This window comes from Erpetoichthys calabaricus, chromosome 7 (assembly GCF_900747795.2).
Source record: "Erpetoichthys calabaricus chromosome 7, fErpCal1.3, whole genome shotgun sequence".
NCBI classification, from domain to species: Eukaryota; Metazoa; Chordata; class Cladistia; order Polypteriformes; family Polypteridae; genus Erpetoichthys; species Erpetoichthys calabaricus.
The window spans coordinates 81856008-81873342 of NC_041400.2; the positions used below are offsets into that span (position 1 = coordinate 81856008).

General features: G+C 40.4%; 1 protein-coding gene across 1 annotated transcript in view; it reads left to right on the top strand.

Moving 5' to 3' along the window:
- The window catches only part of LOC114654212 (protein unc-13 homolog B-like), an 837814-nt gene that overhangs the window by 790876 nt on the left and 29603 nt on the right, over positions 1–17335 (top strand). The window contains 3 exon segments of the mRNA XM_051929449.1: positions 14394–14474; positions 14644–14791; positions 15694–15786. Of these exon segments, the coding sequence (XP_051785409.1) occupies positions 14394–14474; positions 14644–14791; positions 15694–15786 (322 nt within the window).

Below are 17335 nucleotides of genomic sequence, written 5' to 3' on the forward strand. Positions count from 1 at the left end.
CGAAAATGAGGAATTTAAAGCCAGTAGAGGATGATTTGAAAAGGTTCGCAAGAGAAGTGCCATTCATAGTGTGGTAAGGCATGGAGAGGCTGCTAGTTCCAACATTGAAGCTGCGAAAGAATTCGTGAATAATTTCACAAAATTAGTGGAGGATGAAAGCTACATCCCGCAACAAATCTTCAACTGCGACGAGACCGGATTGTTCTGGAAGATGATGCCGAAGAGGACCTACATTACCCAGGAAGAGAACGCTATGCCCAGCCATAAACCAATGAAGGATAGGTTAACCGTTTTGCTGTGTGCTAACGCTAGTGGTGACGTAAAAATCAAGCCGCTACTCGTTTACCAATTTGAGAACCCTCTTGCTTTCAAGCAGCACAATGTAAACAAAGCCAGACTGCCCGTGATGTGGAGGGCAAACACGAATGGGTTGGGTCACAAGGACCTTGTTTTTGGAATGGCTGCACGAGGCTTTCGCTCCTGCCATGAAGCGATATCTCGAAGAGAATAATCTGCCTAAAAAATGCCTTCTTCTGATAGACAATGCACCGGCACACCCTCCAAATTTGGTTGACGATATGGTAGAGGAGTACGACTTTATAAAGGTCATGTTCCTTCCCCCCAACACGACTCCTATTCTGCAGCCCATGGACCAGCAGGTTATTTCAATTTTTTTTTTTTTTTTTATTATTATATTTTATTAATTTTTATTGTAATCATTCCATACAAACAGATCAATTTATAACCAAACAAATTAAAAACAAATCAAACCCCACCCCTGAGAAGGAGAGCTTAGCTAAAGGAGAATTGCTTAGGGCTTTTTAATAAGACAACATTAAGCAAAGGAAAGGGAGAAATAAATATATATGTAAATAAGAGATAGAGAAGGGAGTTAAATGCGGTAATGGTTATTTCTCTTATTCTAAAATAATATTGATCAGATCCTGCCAGGTTTTGAAAAAATTTTGTACAGATCCTCTAACTGAGAATTTGATTTTTTTCCAATTTCAAATAATATAAAACATCGGTTTCCCACTGACTTATCAGAGGAGAGTTAGGATTCTTCCAATTTAACAGAATGAGTCTGCGTGCCAAAAGTGTAGTGAATGTAATCACCGTTTGCTTGTCCTTTTCCACTTCAAGTCCGTCTGGAAGAACACCAAACACAGCTGTTAATTGGTTAGGAGGGATTGTGACCCCAAGGCTGTCTGAAAGGCACTTAAAAAGTTTTGTCCAAAATGATGTTAATTTGGTGCAGACCCAGAACATGTGACCCAGTGAGGCAGGAGCTTGGTTGCAGCGTTCGCAGGTTGGATCTTGCCCTGGAAACATTTTGGACAGTTTTAAGCGAGAGAGATGAGCTCGATATATAACTTTTAGTTGAATAATTCTGTGCTTTGCGCATATGGAGCTCGAGTGAATTCTCTGCTTTGCTACCTTCCACTCCTTTTCTGATATATTGATTAAGAGATCTTCTTCCCAATGTCCTCTTGGATCTTTGAAAGGTAGGGACTCTAATAGGATTTTATATAATACGGAAATGGTGTTTAATTCCTCGAAATTGAGCAGTATTTTTTCCAGCATTGTGGAGGGTGCAAGGTGGGGAAAATCGGGCAATTTCTCTTTAGCAAAATTTCTAATTTGTAGATAGTGAAAGAAATGTGTAGCTGGGAGGTTGAATTTTGAACATAATTGTTCAAAAGATGCAAATATGTTGTCTATATAAAGATCTCTGAGCATTTTAATCCCAAAACTTTTCCAGGTATTAAAAACTGGATATGTTTGCGAGGGTTGAAAGAGGTGGTTTTCTTGCAGAGGTGCCACCGATAAAAGATTTTCCATCTTAAAATGCTTTCTAATTTGGTTCCATATTCTAAGTGAGTAAAGCACAATTGGGTTATTAGTATATTTGCGATAACTTGCATTTATTGGAGAGCAGAGCAGGGAATATAAAGAAGTACTACAGGAATTTATTTCTATTGCGGACCAAGCCTGTGTATGTTCATTTATTTGTGTCCAGGTTTTTATGGCTTGTATGTTTACTGCCCAGTAATAAAGCTGAAAATTAGGTAGAGCCATTCCACCTTCTGCCTGAGGTCTTTGTAGGGTTGCTCTTCGAATACGTGGGTGTTTTGAGTTCCAAATGAATGAGGTTATTGTTGAATCTAACTGTTTAAAAAACGATTTATTGATATATATTGGAATGTTTTGAAATAAAAAAAAGAAGTTTAGGAAGGATATTCATCTTAACAGTGTTAATTCTTCTGGCTAGAGTGAGATGAAGGGTTGACCATCTATCCAGGTCTTGCTTAATTTTTTCCATACAGACGGCAAAATTTTGTTGATAAAGAGCTTTATGTTTACTTGTGATAATTACCCCTAGGTATTTAAACTGATCTGCTATGGTAAAAGGTAGGTTGTCCAATCTGATATTATATGCTTGTGAATTCACTGGAAAGAGTATACTTTTATTCAGATTAATTTTAAGACCAGAAATCTTTTGAAATTCTGTTAGTGCTGTTAGAACTGCAGGGACAGTGTTTTCTGGGTCTGATATATATAAAACCATATGATCTGCATATAGAGAAATTTTCTGTTCCAGTTCTTCTCTAACAATCCCCTTTATCTGATAAGAATTTCGGCAGTGAACCGCCAGTGGTTCAATGGCGATTGCAAACAGCAGTGGTGACAAGGGACATCCTTGTCTGGTGCCACGTTCTAGCTTAAAGTAGTCTGAGCAAATGTTATTAATACAAACTGAAGCTTCTGGATTGGTATACAGTAGTTTGATCCATGCACAAATATTTGGGCCAAACCCAAATTTCTCCAATGCAGTGAAAAGGTAGTTCCATTCAATCATATCAAATCCTTTTTTTGTGTCTAATGATAGTAATATCTCTGGGGTGTTTGATTTTGCTGGTGAATATATAACATTAAACAAGCGTCGTAGATTGGAAGATAGATGTCGGCCTTTAATAAATCCAGTTTGATCCTGTGATATTATCGAGGGCAGCATTTTCTCCATCCTTCTAGCTAGAATTTTTGAGAGTATCTTAACATCATTATTCAGGAGTGAAATTGGTCTGTACGATGCACATTGTAACAAGTCCTTATTTTGTTTAGGAAAGACGGTGATTAATGCTTGTCGAAATGTTTGAGGTAGTATTTGGTTGTCTCTAGCTTCTGTAAATGTTGCCAATAAGAGGGGAGCTAGCCGAGTGGAGAATTTCTTATAAAATTCTACGGGGTAACCATCAGGGCCTGCTGATTTCCCGCTTTGTAATGACTTTATAGCATCTAGTAATTCTGTTAGCGTTAGAGGTTTATCCAGTTCCTCAGCACTTAAAGCATCCATTTGTGGTGTCTGTAATGTATCCAGAAATGCATTAGATTGTGTGTTGTCTTCTTTGAGCTTAGTAGAATATAAGGATTTATAATAATCTCTAAATGTGTGCATTATATTTTTATGGTCTATAATTTCTTCTCCATTCGTGTTGGTAATTACTGGTATTGCATTGCGAACTTCTTGTTTGTGAATTTGTTCAGCTAAAAGCTTATTAGCTTTTTCTCCGTGTTCATAGTAATGATGTCTAGACTTATAAATAAGTTGTTCTGTTTCTTTAGTTGTTAAGCTGTTAAGTTCTGTGTGCAGGGCCTGCCTTTTCTTGTGGAGAGCTTCGCTTGGACGCCTGGCTTGTTCTTCATCTATTCTAGTAATTTTGCTTCTTAGCTCTGATATTTTCTTGGTTTCTAATTTATTTCTGTGGGAAACAAATGAAATAATCTGTCCTCTTAAGAAGGCCTTTAGAGTTTCCCAGAGTGTTCCTGCAGAAACCTCTGTGGGCGTGTTTGTCTCTAGAAAGAAGCTGATTTGTTTGGATATAAATTCTGTGCAGTTCTCGTCTGCTAATAGAAGAGGGTTAAGGCGCCATCTGCGAGGTGAGTGTGAGGGGCTTATTGATTTTAGCTCCAAGACTAGAGGCGCATGGTTGGAGATAACAATTGTGTCGTATTTGCATGATTTAATTGTAGACAAGAAATTATTATCAATAAAAAAATAATCAATTCTTGAGTAGCTATAATGCACTGGTGAGTAGAACGAATATGTTCTTGAGTTTGGGTTAAGAAACCACCAGGGGTCTGATAAGTTGTGATCATTTAAAAACTGTGTAATTGTCTTTGCATTATTAGATATCGTCCCCCTTGACACAGGAGTCCTATCTAAGAGTGGATTTAAAACACAATTAAAGTCCCCAGCCATTATAATTTTATGAGTGTTCACATTGGGAATGGATGCAAATAGATTTTGCATGAATTCCTTATCATCAGCATTGGGTGCATAAACATTTATCAAAATCATTTTACTGTTATATAAGTTGCCCGTGACCATCACATATCTCCCTTCAGGGTCCGATACTACATCTGATGCTACAGATGGAATTGTTCTGTGTATGAGAATTCCCACCCCTCTAGTTTTCTTTATAAAGCTAGAATGGAACATTTGGCCAGTCCAGTCTTTTTGTAGTCTGAACTGATCTTTGCTTAGTAAGTGGGTCTCCTGTAAAAATACTATTTTAGCGTTTAAGCCTGTTAGGTGAGAGCATACTTTCTTTCTCTTTAATTCGTGATTCAGGCCTTTAACATTCCAGCTCACAAAGTTAACTGTCCCATCATGGAGACATGGAATCTGAGTTTTTAATGTCATTTTATAGTCTTAGCTGGTAATGAGGCAGTTTCAATCTTAGTTTAAAATTTCCCCATGAGTTACTGCATTTTAGCCTATTGTTGCATTGATATTTATAGTTATAGGGATTAGAAGAATAGATTAGATATAGCCTGCTCTCCTTCTCTCCCCCCTTTATCCTCCCACCCCCCCATTTTGCCTCCCCACATGAGGCTTGATCCCACTTCACGATGTCCCAGTCTTCTGACATACGAAGAGACAGAGCACGTCCAAAACAAAACAAACACCACCCTGCAGCGGCCTTAGAAAATTAAAACAAAGAGATATCTATTGCAGCTGAATTCTTAATACTATCTGCCGAAAATATAATCATTAACAATCTAAGCTTAAAAAAATCTTCAACAATTTTAAAAATTAAAATATTAAAATCAAAAAAATAATGAACCCTGGGAATGATTTTAAAAAGTAGTCTAGGATAAACATGTTAATTCCTACTATAGTAATATAATGTAATAGTATGAATAGTATAAATAGCAATAAACCAAGTGTATGATGTTAAACAGTCTACTTTAAGGTAAAAAAAAAAAAATTCCTACTTTAATTACTTCCACACTCACGGCTATAACTCTGATTAAGACATAAACATATAATGTCCAGATAAAGAAAAGGATGTATAATTATAATACCAGTCTCTTTAAATATGGATCCAGAGAGCAGATGACAGGTCCTTCCCATGCCTTTATAGAATATGGCTCCTTATTAACTTTCAAAAGAGTGTCGGAAACAGCTTCTTTAATTCCATTTTGGCTTCTTCTTTGCTTGAAAACATATAATATTGATCTTGAACTTCCACTTTCAGTTTGGCGGTATACAAGAGGCTGTATTTGATATCGGCTTCCCGTAGCAGCTTTTTAATGTCAGAGTAGGCTGCATGTTTTGCAGCTGTTGATGGTGAGAAGTCGGGGAAAATACGAATAAGATTATTTTCAAATATAATTTCTTGCTTGTGTCTGAGAAGTGCCATCACATCAGGCTTACATCGTAGTCGCTCGAAGCGGACAATAAAAGACCTGGATTTTAAGGTGCTAGGCCTGTTTGTGCGATAAGCCGCTGCTATTTCAATGTCGAGTTTAAAATCATCTCCAATTATTTTAGACAGTAATTCTACGGCAAATTTCATTGGGCTTGAGCTTTCTCGTTTCTCAGGTATACCCTCAATTCTTATATTATTTCTTCTATGCCCATCTTCCAGGGCCGCAAGTCTGTCTCCGAGTTTTTTGCATTCGGAATTCACAGCTGTGGCTTTTTCATCGGCATTAGACGCCAATTGTTCCGCTGTTTCAACTCGAGCCGTGAATGCCTGCTTAACGTCATCCAGCTGATCTGTAGCGTCTTTAATCTGGTCGGTAAGCGTTTTCAGTTTGAATCAATTTTCTTCGATATGTTCTTCTAATTTCTCAAACATGCCTTTAAAATTCACGTCAAAACGTTTAAATAGACGCGTTTCCCGGTCTTTGTTATCCTTCTTAAGCTCAATGTTAGTCTTCATAAGATCATTCTTGTTTTCCTTCTTAAGTTCATTTATGGCCGTAGCCAGTGTAGCAATCATCTCTTTCAGTTCGGACAGTTCGCTTCGGATTTCATGCTCTGCGAGTGGAAGTGCAGCTCCTGTTACGACTGGTGCTGCAGGCTCGTGATGAGTAGATGAAAGCACATCCCGCAGGACCTTTTCTAGTCTCGAATGAACCTCAGAAATCGGCGATCCAGCGCGACATGTATCACCTGTATCACTTGCACCTTCGCTCCCGTTTTCACTCTCGACTGGAGACGAAACAATGGAGCGAGGTCCCAGGAGATCTGCGCCTTCGTCTGCCTGTTCCAAGTCAGTTTCCGAGAGGCCATACCTTATACTCGGGCCGGATGTCTGTCCAGACTTTGAAGCAGCTTTAAGTTTCTTTTCCGGTTCTTTCTGACTTTTCTTTTTGTTACTCGTGCTTGTATATTGTAGTGGAAGTTCCTTGGTCGGGTTAAATACAGGATACCTTTAAACAATGTGAAATACGTGGGAAATTAAAGCTGCTGCAAGCGGAGCTCTGCTTCAGACGTCCATCTCCTATAACGGTCGAGACCAACTCCTCGGTCGAGACCAACTCCTTATTTCAAATTTTACGAAGCTGTACACCAAAGGACTATTCACCAGGTGTTTCAATGTGACCGAGGAGACGTCTTTGACCCTGAAAGAGTTCTGGAAGAACCATTTTAATATCGTTCATTGCATCAACCTCATTGATAAAGCCTGGGAAGATGTCACACACCGGACCTTGAACTCGGCCTGGAAGAAACTTTGGCCTGAATGCGCTCCTCAACAGGATTTAGAAAGCTTTGAGCCTCCTATTGTGGATGAGATTGTGTCCGTGGGCAAGAGCATGGGCCGTGAAGTGGACAATGAGGACATCAAGGAGCTGGTCCTGGATCACAAGGACGAACTGACGACGGAGGAACTCGCTGAACTCCAGCAGGAGCAGCATAGGTTGCTCACCGAGGAGCAGTCCTCAGGGGAAGAAGAGGAAAGGGCAGCTATAAAAAGTGATGCAATAAAAGCCATCATGGAAAAATGGAACGAGTGCCAGGATTTTTTCGAGAAGAACCACCCTGACAAAGCGGTTACAAACAGAGTGATAAACATGATGAACGACAATGTCGTCTCGCATTTCCGCAAAATTTTAATGCATAGGAAAAGGCAAGTCACATTAGAGCGCTATTTCGCGAAGTCTAATCCACCAGCTAAACAGCTAAAAACACCAGAAACCCAAGAAATCACAAGAGAGAAAACACCTGAACGAGAACATCCCTCCATCGCGAAACCGGATTCTCCCTCAAAACTTTAACCTCCTCTCCACCTCACTTCCTTCATGCCAGAACTCGACTCATACACAGTTAGTTTTCTTGGTTGTTTCTGGTTAGTTTTTGTATAAATTATGGATTTTTCAAATGTTCATTTTTTTCATTGTGCTTAAAACTCATTTAAAAAAAGTGTTTACAGCGATCGGTTCGTAAGGCTATTAGCGTGAACTCCTGCAATGTTACTTTCTTAGTTGTTTATGGTTGGTTTTTGATAAAATTTGAATTTGTTCAAATGTTCCTTTTTTATCCCTGTGCTTAAAACTCATTTTAAAAAAGTGTTTACAGTGATCAGTTCGTAAGCCTATTAGTGTGAACTCTTGCAATGTTAGTTTTCTCTGTACAAGGTTTTCTCAGTGTTATTCAATGTTTTTACATTTAGTTTACTATTACACTGTGCATTCTGTGGTATAATTAACTATTTTTGTGCTTAAAAATCTTTAAAAAAATATATTTACATACAATCCTATGGGGGAAATTGCTTCAGGTCACGACCAAATCGGGTTGCGACCAGAGTTTTGGAACGAATTACGGTCGTGACCCGAGGTTCCACTGTATTGTTATTTGAAATACATACATTTCATGTGTGTTCCGTGTGTACAATAATCTGGGTAAATGTAGGATGACAGGAAATGCGAGGCAAGAAATGTTGAACACATAACTAAAACAGAAAATGTTTCATCTTACTGTAATAATGACAAAATACAGACGTGAAATGTATAATTTGTGAAGACTGAAGTCCAAATATCAAATACACACTTTGACAAAATGTATAACAAAATAAGCACACTTTTATTCAAGAATATAACCAAAGAAAAAGAAATCATTCAATTTGCATGGTGCTGTAAATGAGTAAAAACCCAAGTCCAAATATCAATCTACACCAGACTGATATCTGCTCATTTGGTTCAGAGGTAAAAACTGCTGCCTCCTCATCAAAAGCGTTGATGGCATTTTTCTCCATTCTTTTCACAGGAGCAGCGATGACCACAATTGGTGCTGTGGTTGATAACTGGTCAGAACTATTTGTTCTTTTTAATTTGTTTAAATCACTTATAAAATAAAATTAATAGCAAGCTAGTTTACAGATGATGCTATACTAGGGGAACTGACAGATACTTTAGTCTAGAATTCATCAAAATCATTACAGTTAGAATTCAAATTGTTTATAAGTTGGATAAACGAGGACTCGTGCTGAATAGCTAGTTCTCATCAAAATTTTAATTTTGTTTTTGTGCTCTTAAATAATGTACATGAGAGTGTTATCTTGGATCATTTGGATACTGACAATATTTTGAAAATGTTATGCCAAACATGACATAATTTAGGCTGAGTGGCCTGTTCTCGTTTTTTTTATTTTTCCGTATAGATGGACATTTAAAAGATTCTTAAAAAAGGGAAATCAAAGATTCATAGCTCAGTAGTCCTTGGTTCAAGGGTATTGTTTATATGGCACTTGCATTAGTTTTCCTCTGTATTTTGTTTTTTTCTTTCACATTCCAAAGATTAGGTTAAATGGTGATGTGAATATGTTCCATTATGAATGTATTTAAGTATGTAAAGAGTTGTTTTTTCTAATACACTCAATGCTGCCAGGATTGGCACCCTCTCTCCACAGCTCTAAAAAGAATAGATCAACTAATGAATGAAAGAATGAATGAAAATTGAATGTCTGTTGCAGGATTAATTAGTAATTTGTATCTAAAGTTTGTGCCTAAAGGTCTGAGGTAAAGATCCAGACTAACTCGATCCTGAGACCCCATATGGAGTTAAATCAAGGATCGGTGTTTCCCTTGCCCGGGAAAGGGTACCCGGGGCCCCACCCTGGAGCCAGGCCCAGGGGAGGTGCTCGCTGGCGAGCGCCTGGTGGCTGGACCTTCAACCACAGGGCCCAGCCGGGCTCAGCCCGAAGGAGCAACGTGGTTCTGCTCTCTTGTGGGCCCACCACCTGCAAGAGAGGCCATAGGGGTCGGGTGCAATGTGATATGGGTGGTAGCCGAAGGCAGGAACTCTGGCGTTCCGACCCTCGGTTGTCGAAACTGGCTTTTGGGACATGGAATGTTACCTCTCTGGCGGGGAAGGAGCCTGAACTGGTGCGAGAGGTTGAGAGGTACCGGCTAGATATAGTCGGGCTCACCTCTACGCATGGTCTGGGCTCTGGAACCATTCCTCTTGAGAGAGGCTGGACTTTGTTTCACTCTGGAATAATGAGGGTCTGCTGGGAATGTCTGGTGGAGGAACCGGTCAGAAAGATCTTTAACTGCCTTCTCCGGCAGAACTTCAACCTCATTCCGAGGGAGGCGAAGGACATTGAGTCTGAATGGGCCATGTTCCGAGATTCTGTTGTCAAAGCAGCAGAACCGAGCTGTGGCTGCAAGGTTGTCGGTGCCTCTCGTGGTGGCAATCCACGAACCGTCAAGCTGAAGAAAGAGTCCTATCATGTCTGGTTGACCAGTGGGACTCCAGAGGCAGCTGAGGGGTACCGGCGGGCCAAGCGTGTGATGGCATCGGCTGTTGCAGAGGCAAAAACTCGGACATGGGAGGAGTTTGGGGGAGCCATGGAAAACAACTTCTGGCAAACCGTCAGGCGCCTCAGAAGGGGAAAGCGGTGCTCCACCAACACTGTGTACAGTGGAGATGGGGCCCTGCTGACTTTAACTGCAGACATTATTGATCGGTGGAAGGAATACTTTGAGGATCTTCTCAATCCCACCAGCATGTCTTCCTTAGAGGAAGCAGAGCTGGAGGACTCCGGGGGAGCCCGTCCATAACAGGGGCTGAGGTCGCTGAGGTAGTTAAAAAGCTCCGAGGTGGCTGAGGTTCACCCTGGGTTCCTCAAGGCTCTGGATGTTGTGGGGCTGTCCTGGTTGACACGTGTCTGCAACATCGCATGGACATCGGGGGGGCAGTGCCTCTTGATTGGCAAACCGGGGTGGTGGTTCCCCTTTTTAAGAAGAGTGACTGGAGGATGTGCTCCAGCTATAGGGGGATCACACTCCTCAGCCTACCCGGTAAGGTCTATTCAGGGGTGCTGGAGAAGACAGTTCGGTCGATGGTCGAATCTCGGATTCAAGAGAAACAATGCGGATTCCGTCCCAGCCGTGGAACACTGGACCAGCTCTACACCCTGGCCAGGATCCTGGAAGGGGCATGGGAGTTTGCCCAACCAGTCCACATATGTTTGGAGAAGGCATTCGACCGTGTCCCACGAAGTATCCTGTGGGGTGTGCTCCAAGAGTACGGGGTACAAGGCTCGTTGTTACGAGCCATTCAGTCCCTGTACAGGAGGAGCAGGAGCTTGGTCCGCATTGCCGGTAATAAGTCGGACTCGTTTCCTGTTGAGGTTGGACTCTGCCAGGGCTGCCCTTTGTCACCGATTCTGTTCATAAGTTATATGGACAGAATTTCTAGGCGCAGCCAAGGAGCGGAGGGGGTCTTGTTCAGTGACCTCAGAATCTCGTCTCTGCTATTTGTGGATGACGTGGTTCTGTTGGCTTCATTGGACAGTGACCTCCAGCTCTCACTGGAGCGGTTCGCACCCGAGTGCGAAGCAGCAGGGATTAGAGTTAGCACCTGTTAATCCGAGGCCATGGTTCTCAGCCGGAAAAGGGTGGAATGCTCTCTCCGGGTTGGGAACAAAGTACTGCCTCAAGTGGAGGAGTTCAAGTATCTCCGGGTCTTGTTCACGAGTGAGGGAAGAATGGAGCGGGAGGTTGACAGACGGATCAGTGCGGCATCCGCAGTAATGCGGGCTCTGCAACGGTCCGTCGTGGTGAAGAGAGAGCTGAGCCAAAAGGTGAGGCTGTTGATTTACTAGTCGATCTACGTTCCTACCCTCACCTATGGCCACAAGCTTTGGGTAGTGAACAAAAGAGCAAGATCGCGGATACAAGCGGCCGAAATGAGTTTTCTCCGCAGGGTGGCTGGACTTTCCCTTAGAGAGGAGTTCAGTTATCCGGGAGAGACTCGGATTAGAGTCGCTGGTCCTCCACTTTGAGAGGAGTCATTTGAGGTGGTTTGGGCATCTGGTTAGGATGCCCCCTGGATGCCTCCCAGGGGGGGTGTTCCAGACATGCCCCACTGGGAGAAGGCCACGAGGCAGACCCAGGACACGCTGGAGGGATTATATCTCCAGGCTGGCCTTGGAATGCATCGGGGTCCTCCAAGAGGAGCTGGAGGAGGTGGCCGGGGAGAGGGAGGTCTGGGCTTCCCTGCTTAGGCTACTGCCCCCACAACCCGACCTCGGATAAGCGGTGGATAATGGATGGATGGATGGATCTAAAGTTACCATTGCCTATGTATACCTTATTTATTTACATAGTTGCTTTATGTAATTTGCTACAAAAAAGCTCTGCTCATCTTCAGCATCACTATTAGGTATAAAATTCTACTGCAGTTTAGTGAAATACACAATGCATATTGCCACAAACATCCACTTGACTGAACAATCATTTGTAACTATCAATTCTGTCACTTCAATTTGACTGTATTTTTCCACGTAAATTCCTAAATATTCAAGTAAAAGCCTTGTAATTGTGTTAGACATTCAAGTGGAGCCGACCCACTAGGTTTGTTTTGAAGGTGGTTTGTGATCTTTGTATTCTAGATAACCCTAATTTCAACCCTCAATGGTGGTGTACTTGGATATTAAGTTTTTATTTTAGACATTTGCAATGAGAATTCTGTCTATGTTTGCAAGAGGACTTAGGATTTCTCCAATACAAATAAGTTATTAATTTATTGGCAACGCTAGGTTAGCCTGGAGAAATTATGTAGGACCAACATGTCCTGACATTCCATCCTGTGCTGGTATCACGCTTGAATCTGGTGCTGCTGAAATATCTTCCAGCAAACGGTTCAGGAAAAAAGTGAGCTCAGAACATGAATTTGTAGAATATTTTGTATGTATTTTATTTGTAAACTCTAGACATCTACCCAATTCTGATACTGTGCAAAGTTCCAAGTTATAACTGCTAGTTTTTCTCCTTGAGTTCAGTGAAATTGCAGAAATGTTAAGGATCATTCAGTGAAATTATGTTGAGGTAAATGCACAATGAGAATCTGAAGTAGTTTTGAGTTGATTATAGTGGTGCAATGATCTTTTAAGTATAGGGAAGTATTAGGTATTAAGTATTTGCCAACCATGTATGTGCAGTTATTGTGGCTAAATAGTGACCTGTGCTGAAAGGTAGACATGCTAACTACTGCACCACCATTCCTCCCAGAAATAAAATTAACAGAATTAAAGATCAGAATAGTAAATTTTCTTGTAGACAAGTAACAATAGGAGCAGGAAAAAATAATTCACTGTGGCCTAGCCACCACAGATTCCATAACAGGTACCTCTCTTGAACCTTTTTTTATTTTTCCTGATTGGCTTGCTAACTCTCAGCCACTTCTACCAAATAAATACAATACTAAAGCATATGGTTTCTTCATTCTGTTCCTGTCTGCATCACCTGCACATCATTGCAGGTGATAACATTAAAGGGGCAGGCTCATGTATTAAACACATACAAGTCTGTATAAAAAGATGTTGCTTTTAAGAAATGAATACGCTGACAATTTTCCAGTTTACTTCTGCTTAAATATTTTGTGTTTATATTTATTCACAACTTTTCTGTTAATTTTTTAGCATACCAATAAAGCAATTCTTATTAAATACATATTGGAAGAAGAATTTCACCCAGTATGGCAGTTGATCTAGAGTACCACTCACTAATAAGATCATCATTATATATTTCTGTGATGGTGTTTTTTAGTGGGGTTTGGGACTGCTCTATCCAATGGCTGCTACAGCTCTGTGAAGTCATACACGCCTCTCAAAACATCATGGGGAGCTTTGAAAAGATGTTTGTCTTAGCCAGCTGCAAAGCACATTTGCAGGAAAATTTTAAATGAACAAGGTCACCAGTAAACCCAGCAAATCTACTGTGAAGAAAGCTTTGGCAAATTTCGCTGATCAACACTAATAATAACTAAATAAAATTTTTTGCATATATTTAAAAGGTCATCTGATCCCACCTCTCCTAGTCTTTGACTACATACTACACTCTAGCAGCTACACTAGAGTGTAATGGCCTCCTTGCCAGTCTTTCTAGACATTTCTTTTGCTTTTTTTCTTAAAGTTTGGACACTTCTGGCATATGTTGTATCACTTCCTTTCTAGTGACCTGACAGGAACATTGTATATTTCCTATCAAGAAGAGAGATTCTTTGCATGGAAGTATTTCTGTCTTATTTCCAGAAATGCCCTTTTTTCTGGTGTTTATGCCTGTTTCACTTCTGAGTCACTGTTCATAAAGTATACTATGCCTTAGCAGCTCATGCCAGGTAAAGTTGCTGTCATTTTGAATCATTCTGTTGCAGAGAGTTTTCTGCAAAATTCTCTCTCTTTCTCTGTCTTTTGCCACTATGACAATGGCTCTTACTCCTAAGGACTTTTTACTAGATCCCTTCACACCTGTCCCAAAAAATAATAAGCTTTGATTTTCCAAAGTCAAAAAAGAAAAAACACACACATGGTTTTAATTTATAGGTCCATAAACAAAATTTAGATTATCATGAGGTTTCGTTCAGTATAGAAAACTGTACAGTACTATGAAGTTAGAGGACAATTTAGGTATGTGAAAAAGTGTTTAGTGGCAGTGTTGTTTGTTGTGTTAGATGTCTGCCAAGTTGAAAGAATCTTTGCAATGAACAAAACCTTTTAATCTTATTCCTACTACACACAAGTTCTCAGCGAGTGTACAAGTTCAGTTATCTGCCCCAATCCAGCTCTTGTACATTGAATTTATCTGTGTTTTAGGATCATATGGTAAGAGATGAAGCCAAGAGCCTGACACCTAAGCAATGCGCTGTTCTGGACCTGGCATTAGACACAATCAAGGTAAATCCATCACCTAAACTTTATTTGAATTTATAGCTATACATTTTTTAGAGTACTGCATCTAAAATAATATATATGTGTGCCATATTGGCCCCATACAGCTCTTCTCAACAGTCCTTTTTTAATGTTCTGTCCTTATCAGATACCTTTTTTGTTTCTTTGTTTGCAGCAATACTTTCATGCTGGTGGGAATGGGCTAAAGAAAACATTTTTAGAGAAAAGCTCAGAGCTGCAGTCCTTACGCTATGCACTTTCCCTTTACACTCAGACTACAGACACACTCATCAAGACATTTATACAGACACAGACTTCACAAGGTGAGTAGAAATCTAGTAAAGGCAGAGGTGGTTTTAGTTAAAACAGGTGAAAGTGAGCTTGCTGAATTAAAATGTGAAAAGAATATGATGCTCTAACAACTAGGTAAACAGAAGGAACAACCTCACCAAATTGGTATGCTTTCTCTTTATTAAATGTAGCGTGGGAAATGTGCGAGTTAATGTAAATCTCAGTTATGATGTAGTTGCTTAATACAAGACCATGAGTGGGAAGGTTGAAGCCCTGAAATGTTTCCACCATTTCCTTTTCTTTGTTCTGTTCTCTGTGAGTTTATTCTGTCTGTTTTTTTGTGTTCTCCCTCCATTTTGTCCCACAGTGCATGATGGTAAAGGTATTAGGATTACTGCTAATGAGGAAATTCGTCCTGACAAGGGTATGTGTTAAATCAATGTTTCCATGTGGATTTAATATTGTATTGTCCTACATTTTTCCACTTCCTCACCACTCAACTTGTACCATCACCTAGACCACCTCAGGACTAACCAATAGAAAATCTAATTAGGGAACCAAAATTCCAAGACTATTAATCTTCAAGAGGTCTAATTACCTTGATTTCAGGGGACAGGCCCTGTCAAAGAAAAGTGCTCTTTTGGGATTTTGTTTCACCTGTATTGCCTATTGTTTTAATGATTTGTTCTTCATTAGCCTTTGTCAATGAACTTGTATTCTTTTAGCCCATTTGATGCAGACATTGTAGAATGATCCCAACACCATTTTGTGTTTTCAAAAGCCCTTAATTCCTTGTTCTGAATATGTCATTTGATAATGATGCACCGAGAAATGACTATAAATTACGTCAAAATACATGTCTAATGTCATAGATAAATGGAAATATAAGATCCTTTGGTGTTTGTGCAGACATTATCTTTTTCTTTTGATCCAGGCTCAGGTGTAGAAGATGCTGTTGGAGAGGTTTCCATTCAGGTTGACCTGTTTACCCACCCAGGAACCGGTGAGCACAAAATCACTGTAAAAGGTAAGTTATGAATTTGGAAGAAATACAGTCTTTTAACCAGCCGGTAATAAAGAAAACAGTGCTAATTCATAATTCAAAAAGAGCACCACATGCATTAATAGTCATGTGTTAGGAAAATATGCAGATTTACTGGAGTAGTGTTTACTTGAGGAGTGCAGGTGATTCCACTCAACAAATGTATTTTTTCATGTTCATTTACGGAGAATCTTCATACTTTTACACAAATATTCTGAAGTGTAAGCAGAGCTCCTTGGCAACCCAGCCACAGGGGATGCACAAACCAGTGTGTTTGTGACAGTGGTGAGGTCTGTGGTAGGAGTGAAAGATGCATTCAACATGGAGGTGGGATTACATCAAGGATCGGCTCTGAGCCCTTTCTTATTTACAATGGTGATGGACAGGTTGACAGATGAGATTAGACAGGAGTTCCCTTGGACTATGATGTTTGCTGATGACATTGTGATCTGTAGCGAGAGTAGGGAGCAGGTTGAGGAGACCCTGGAGAGGTAGAGATATACACTAGAGAGGAGAGGAATGAAGGTCAGTAAGAACAAGACAGAATACATGTGTGTAAATGAGAGGGAGGTCAGTGGAATGGTGAGGATGCAGAGAGCAGAGTTGGCGAAGGTGGATGAGTTTAAATACTTGGGATCAATAGTACAGAGTAACGAGGATTGTGGAATAGAGGTGAAAAACAGAGTGCAGGTAGGGTGTAATGGGTGGAGAAGAGTGTCAGGATTAATTTGTGATAGACGGTTATCAGCAAGAATGAAAGGGAAGGTCAACAGGACAGTAGTAATAGCAGCTTTGTTATATTGTTTGGAGACAGTGGCACTGACCAGAAAACAGGAGACAGAACTGGAGGTGGCAGAGTTAAAGATGCTAAGATTTTTACTGGGTGTGATGAGGATGGACAGGATTAGAAATGAGTACATTAGAGGGTCAGCTGAGGTTGGACGGTTGGAAGACAGTCAGAGAGGTGAGATTGCATTGGTTTGGACATGTGCTGGGTATATTGGGAAAAGGATGTTAAAGATAGAGCTGCCAGGAAAGAGGAAGGCCTAGAACAAGGTTTATGGATGTGGTGAGAGAGGACATTCTGGTGATGGGTGTGACAGAGCAAGATGTAGAGGACAGGAAGATATGGAACAAGATGATCCACTTTGTTGACCCCTAATGGTAGCAGCTGAAAGAAGAAGAAGAAGTAAGCAGAGCTCCTTGGTAAAAAAAAAACTCAACGTATCCATGCCCAACTGGACCAATGATACACAGACAGCTGGACTGCAAGTTCATCCTTAATTACAACTGTCTTTCATGCTTCCTTACACTTCTCCTTAGTTTTCAGCCTTTCATTTCTGTGCAAATTTTATTTTATTAACTTCACATTGTATGAGAAATATAGGATCATTTACATTCATTTCACTGCTGGTCATTTGTGTTGTATCTCTCTTGTCTGTCGTTTTATTATTCCGAAAAATTACAGTTATTTACCAATACTCATCATCTATATATTTGTTTATCATAGGAAGATGACAGTTTTCACATTGTG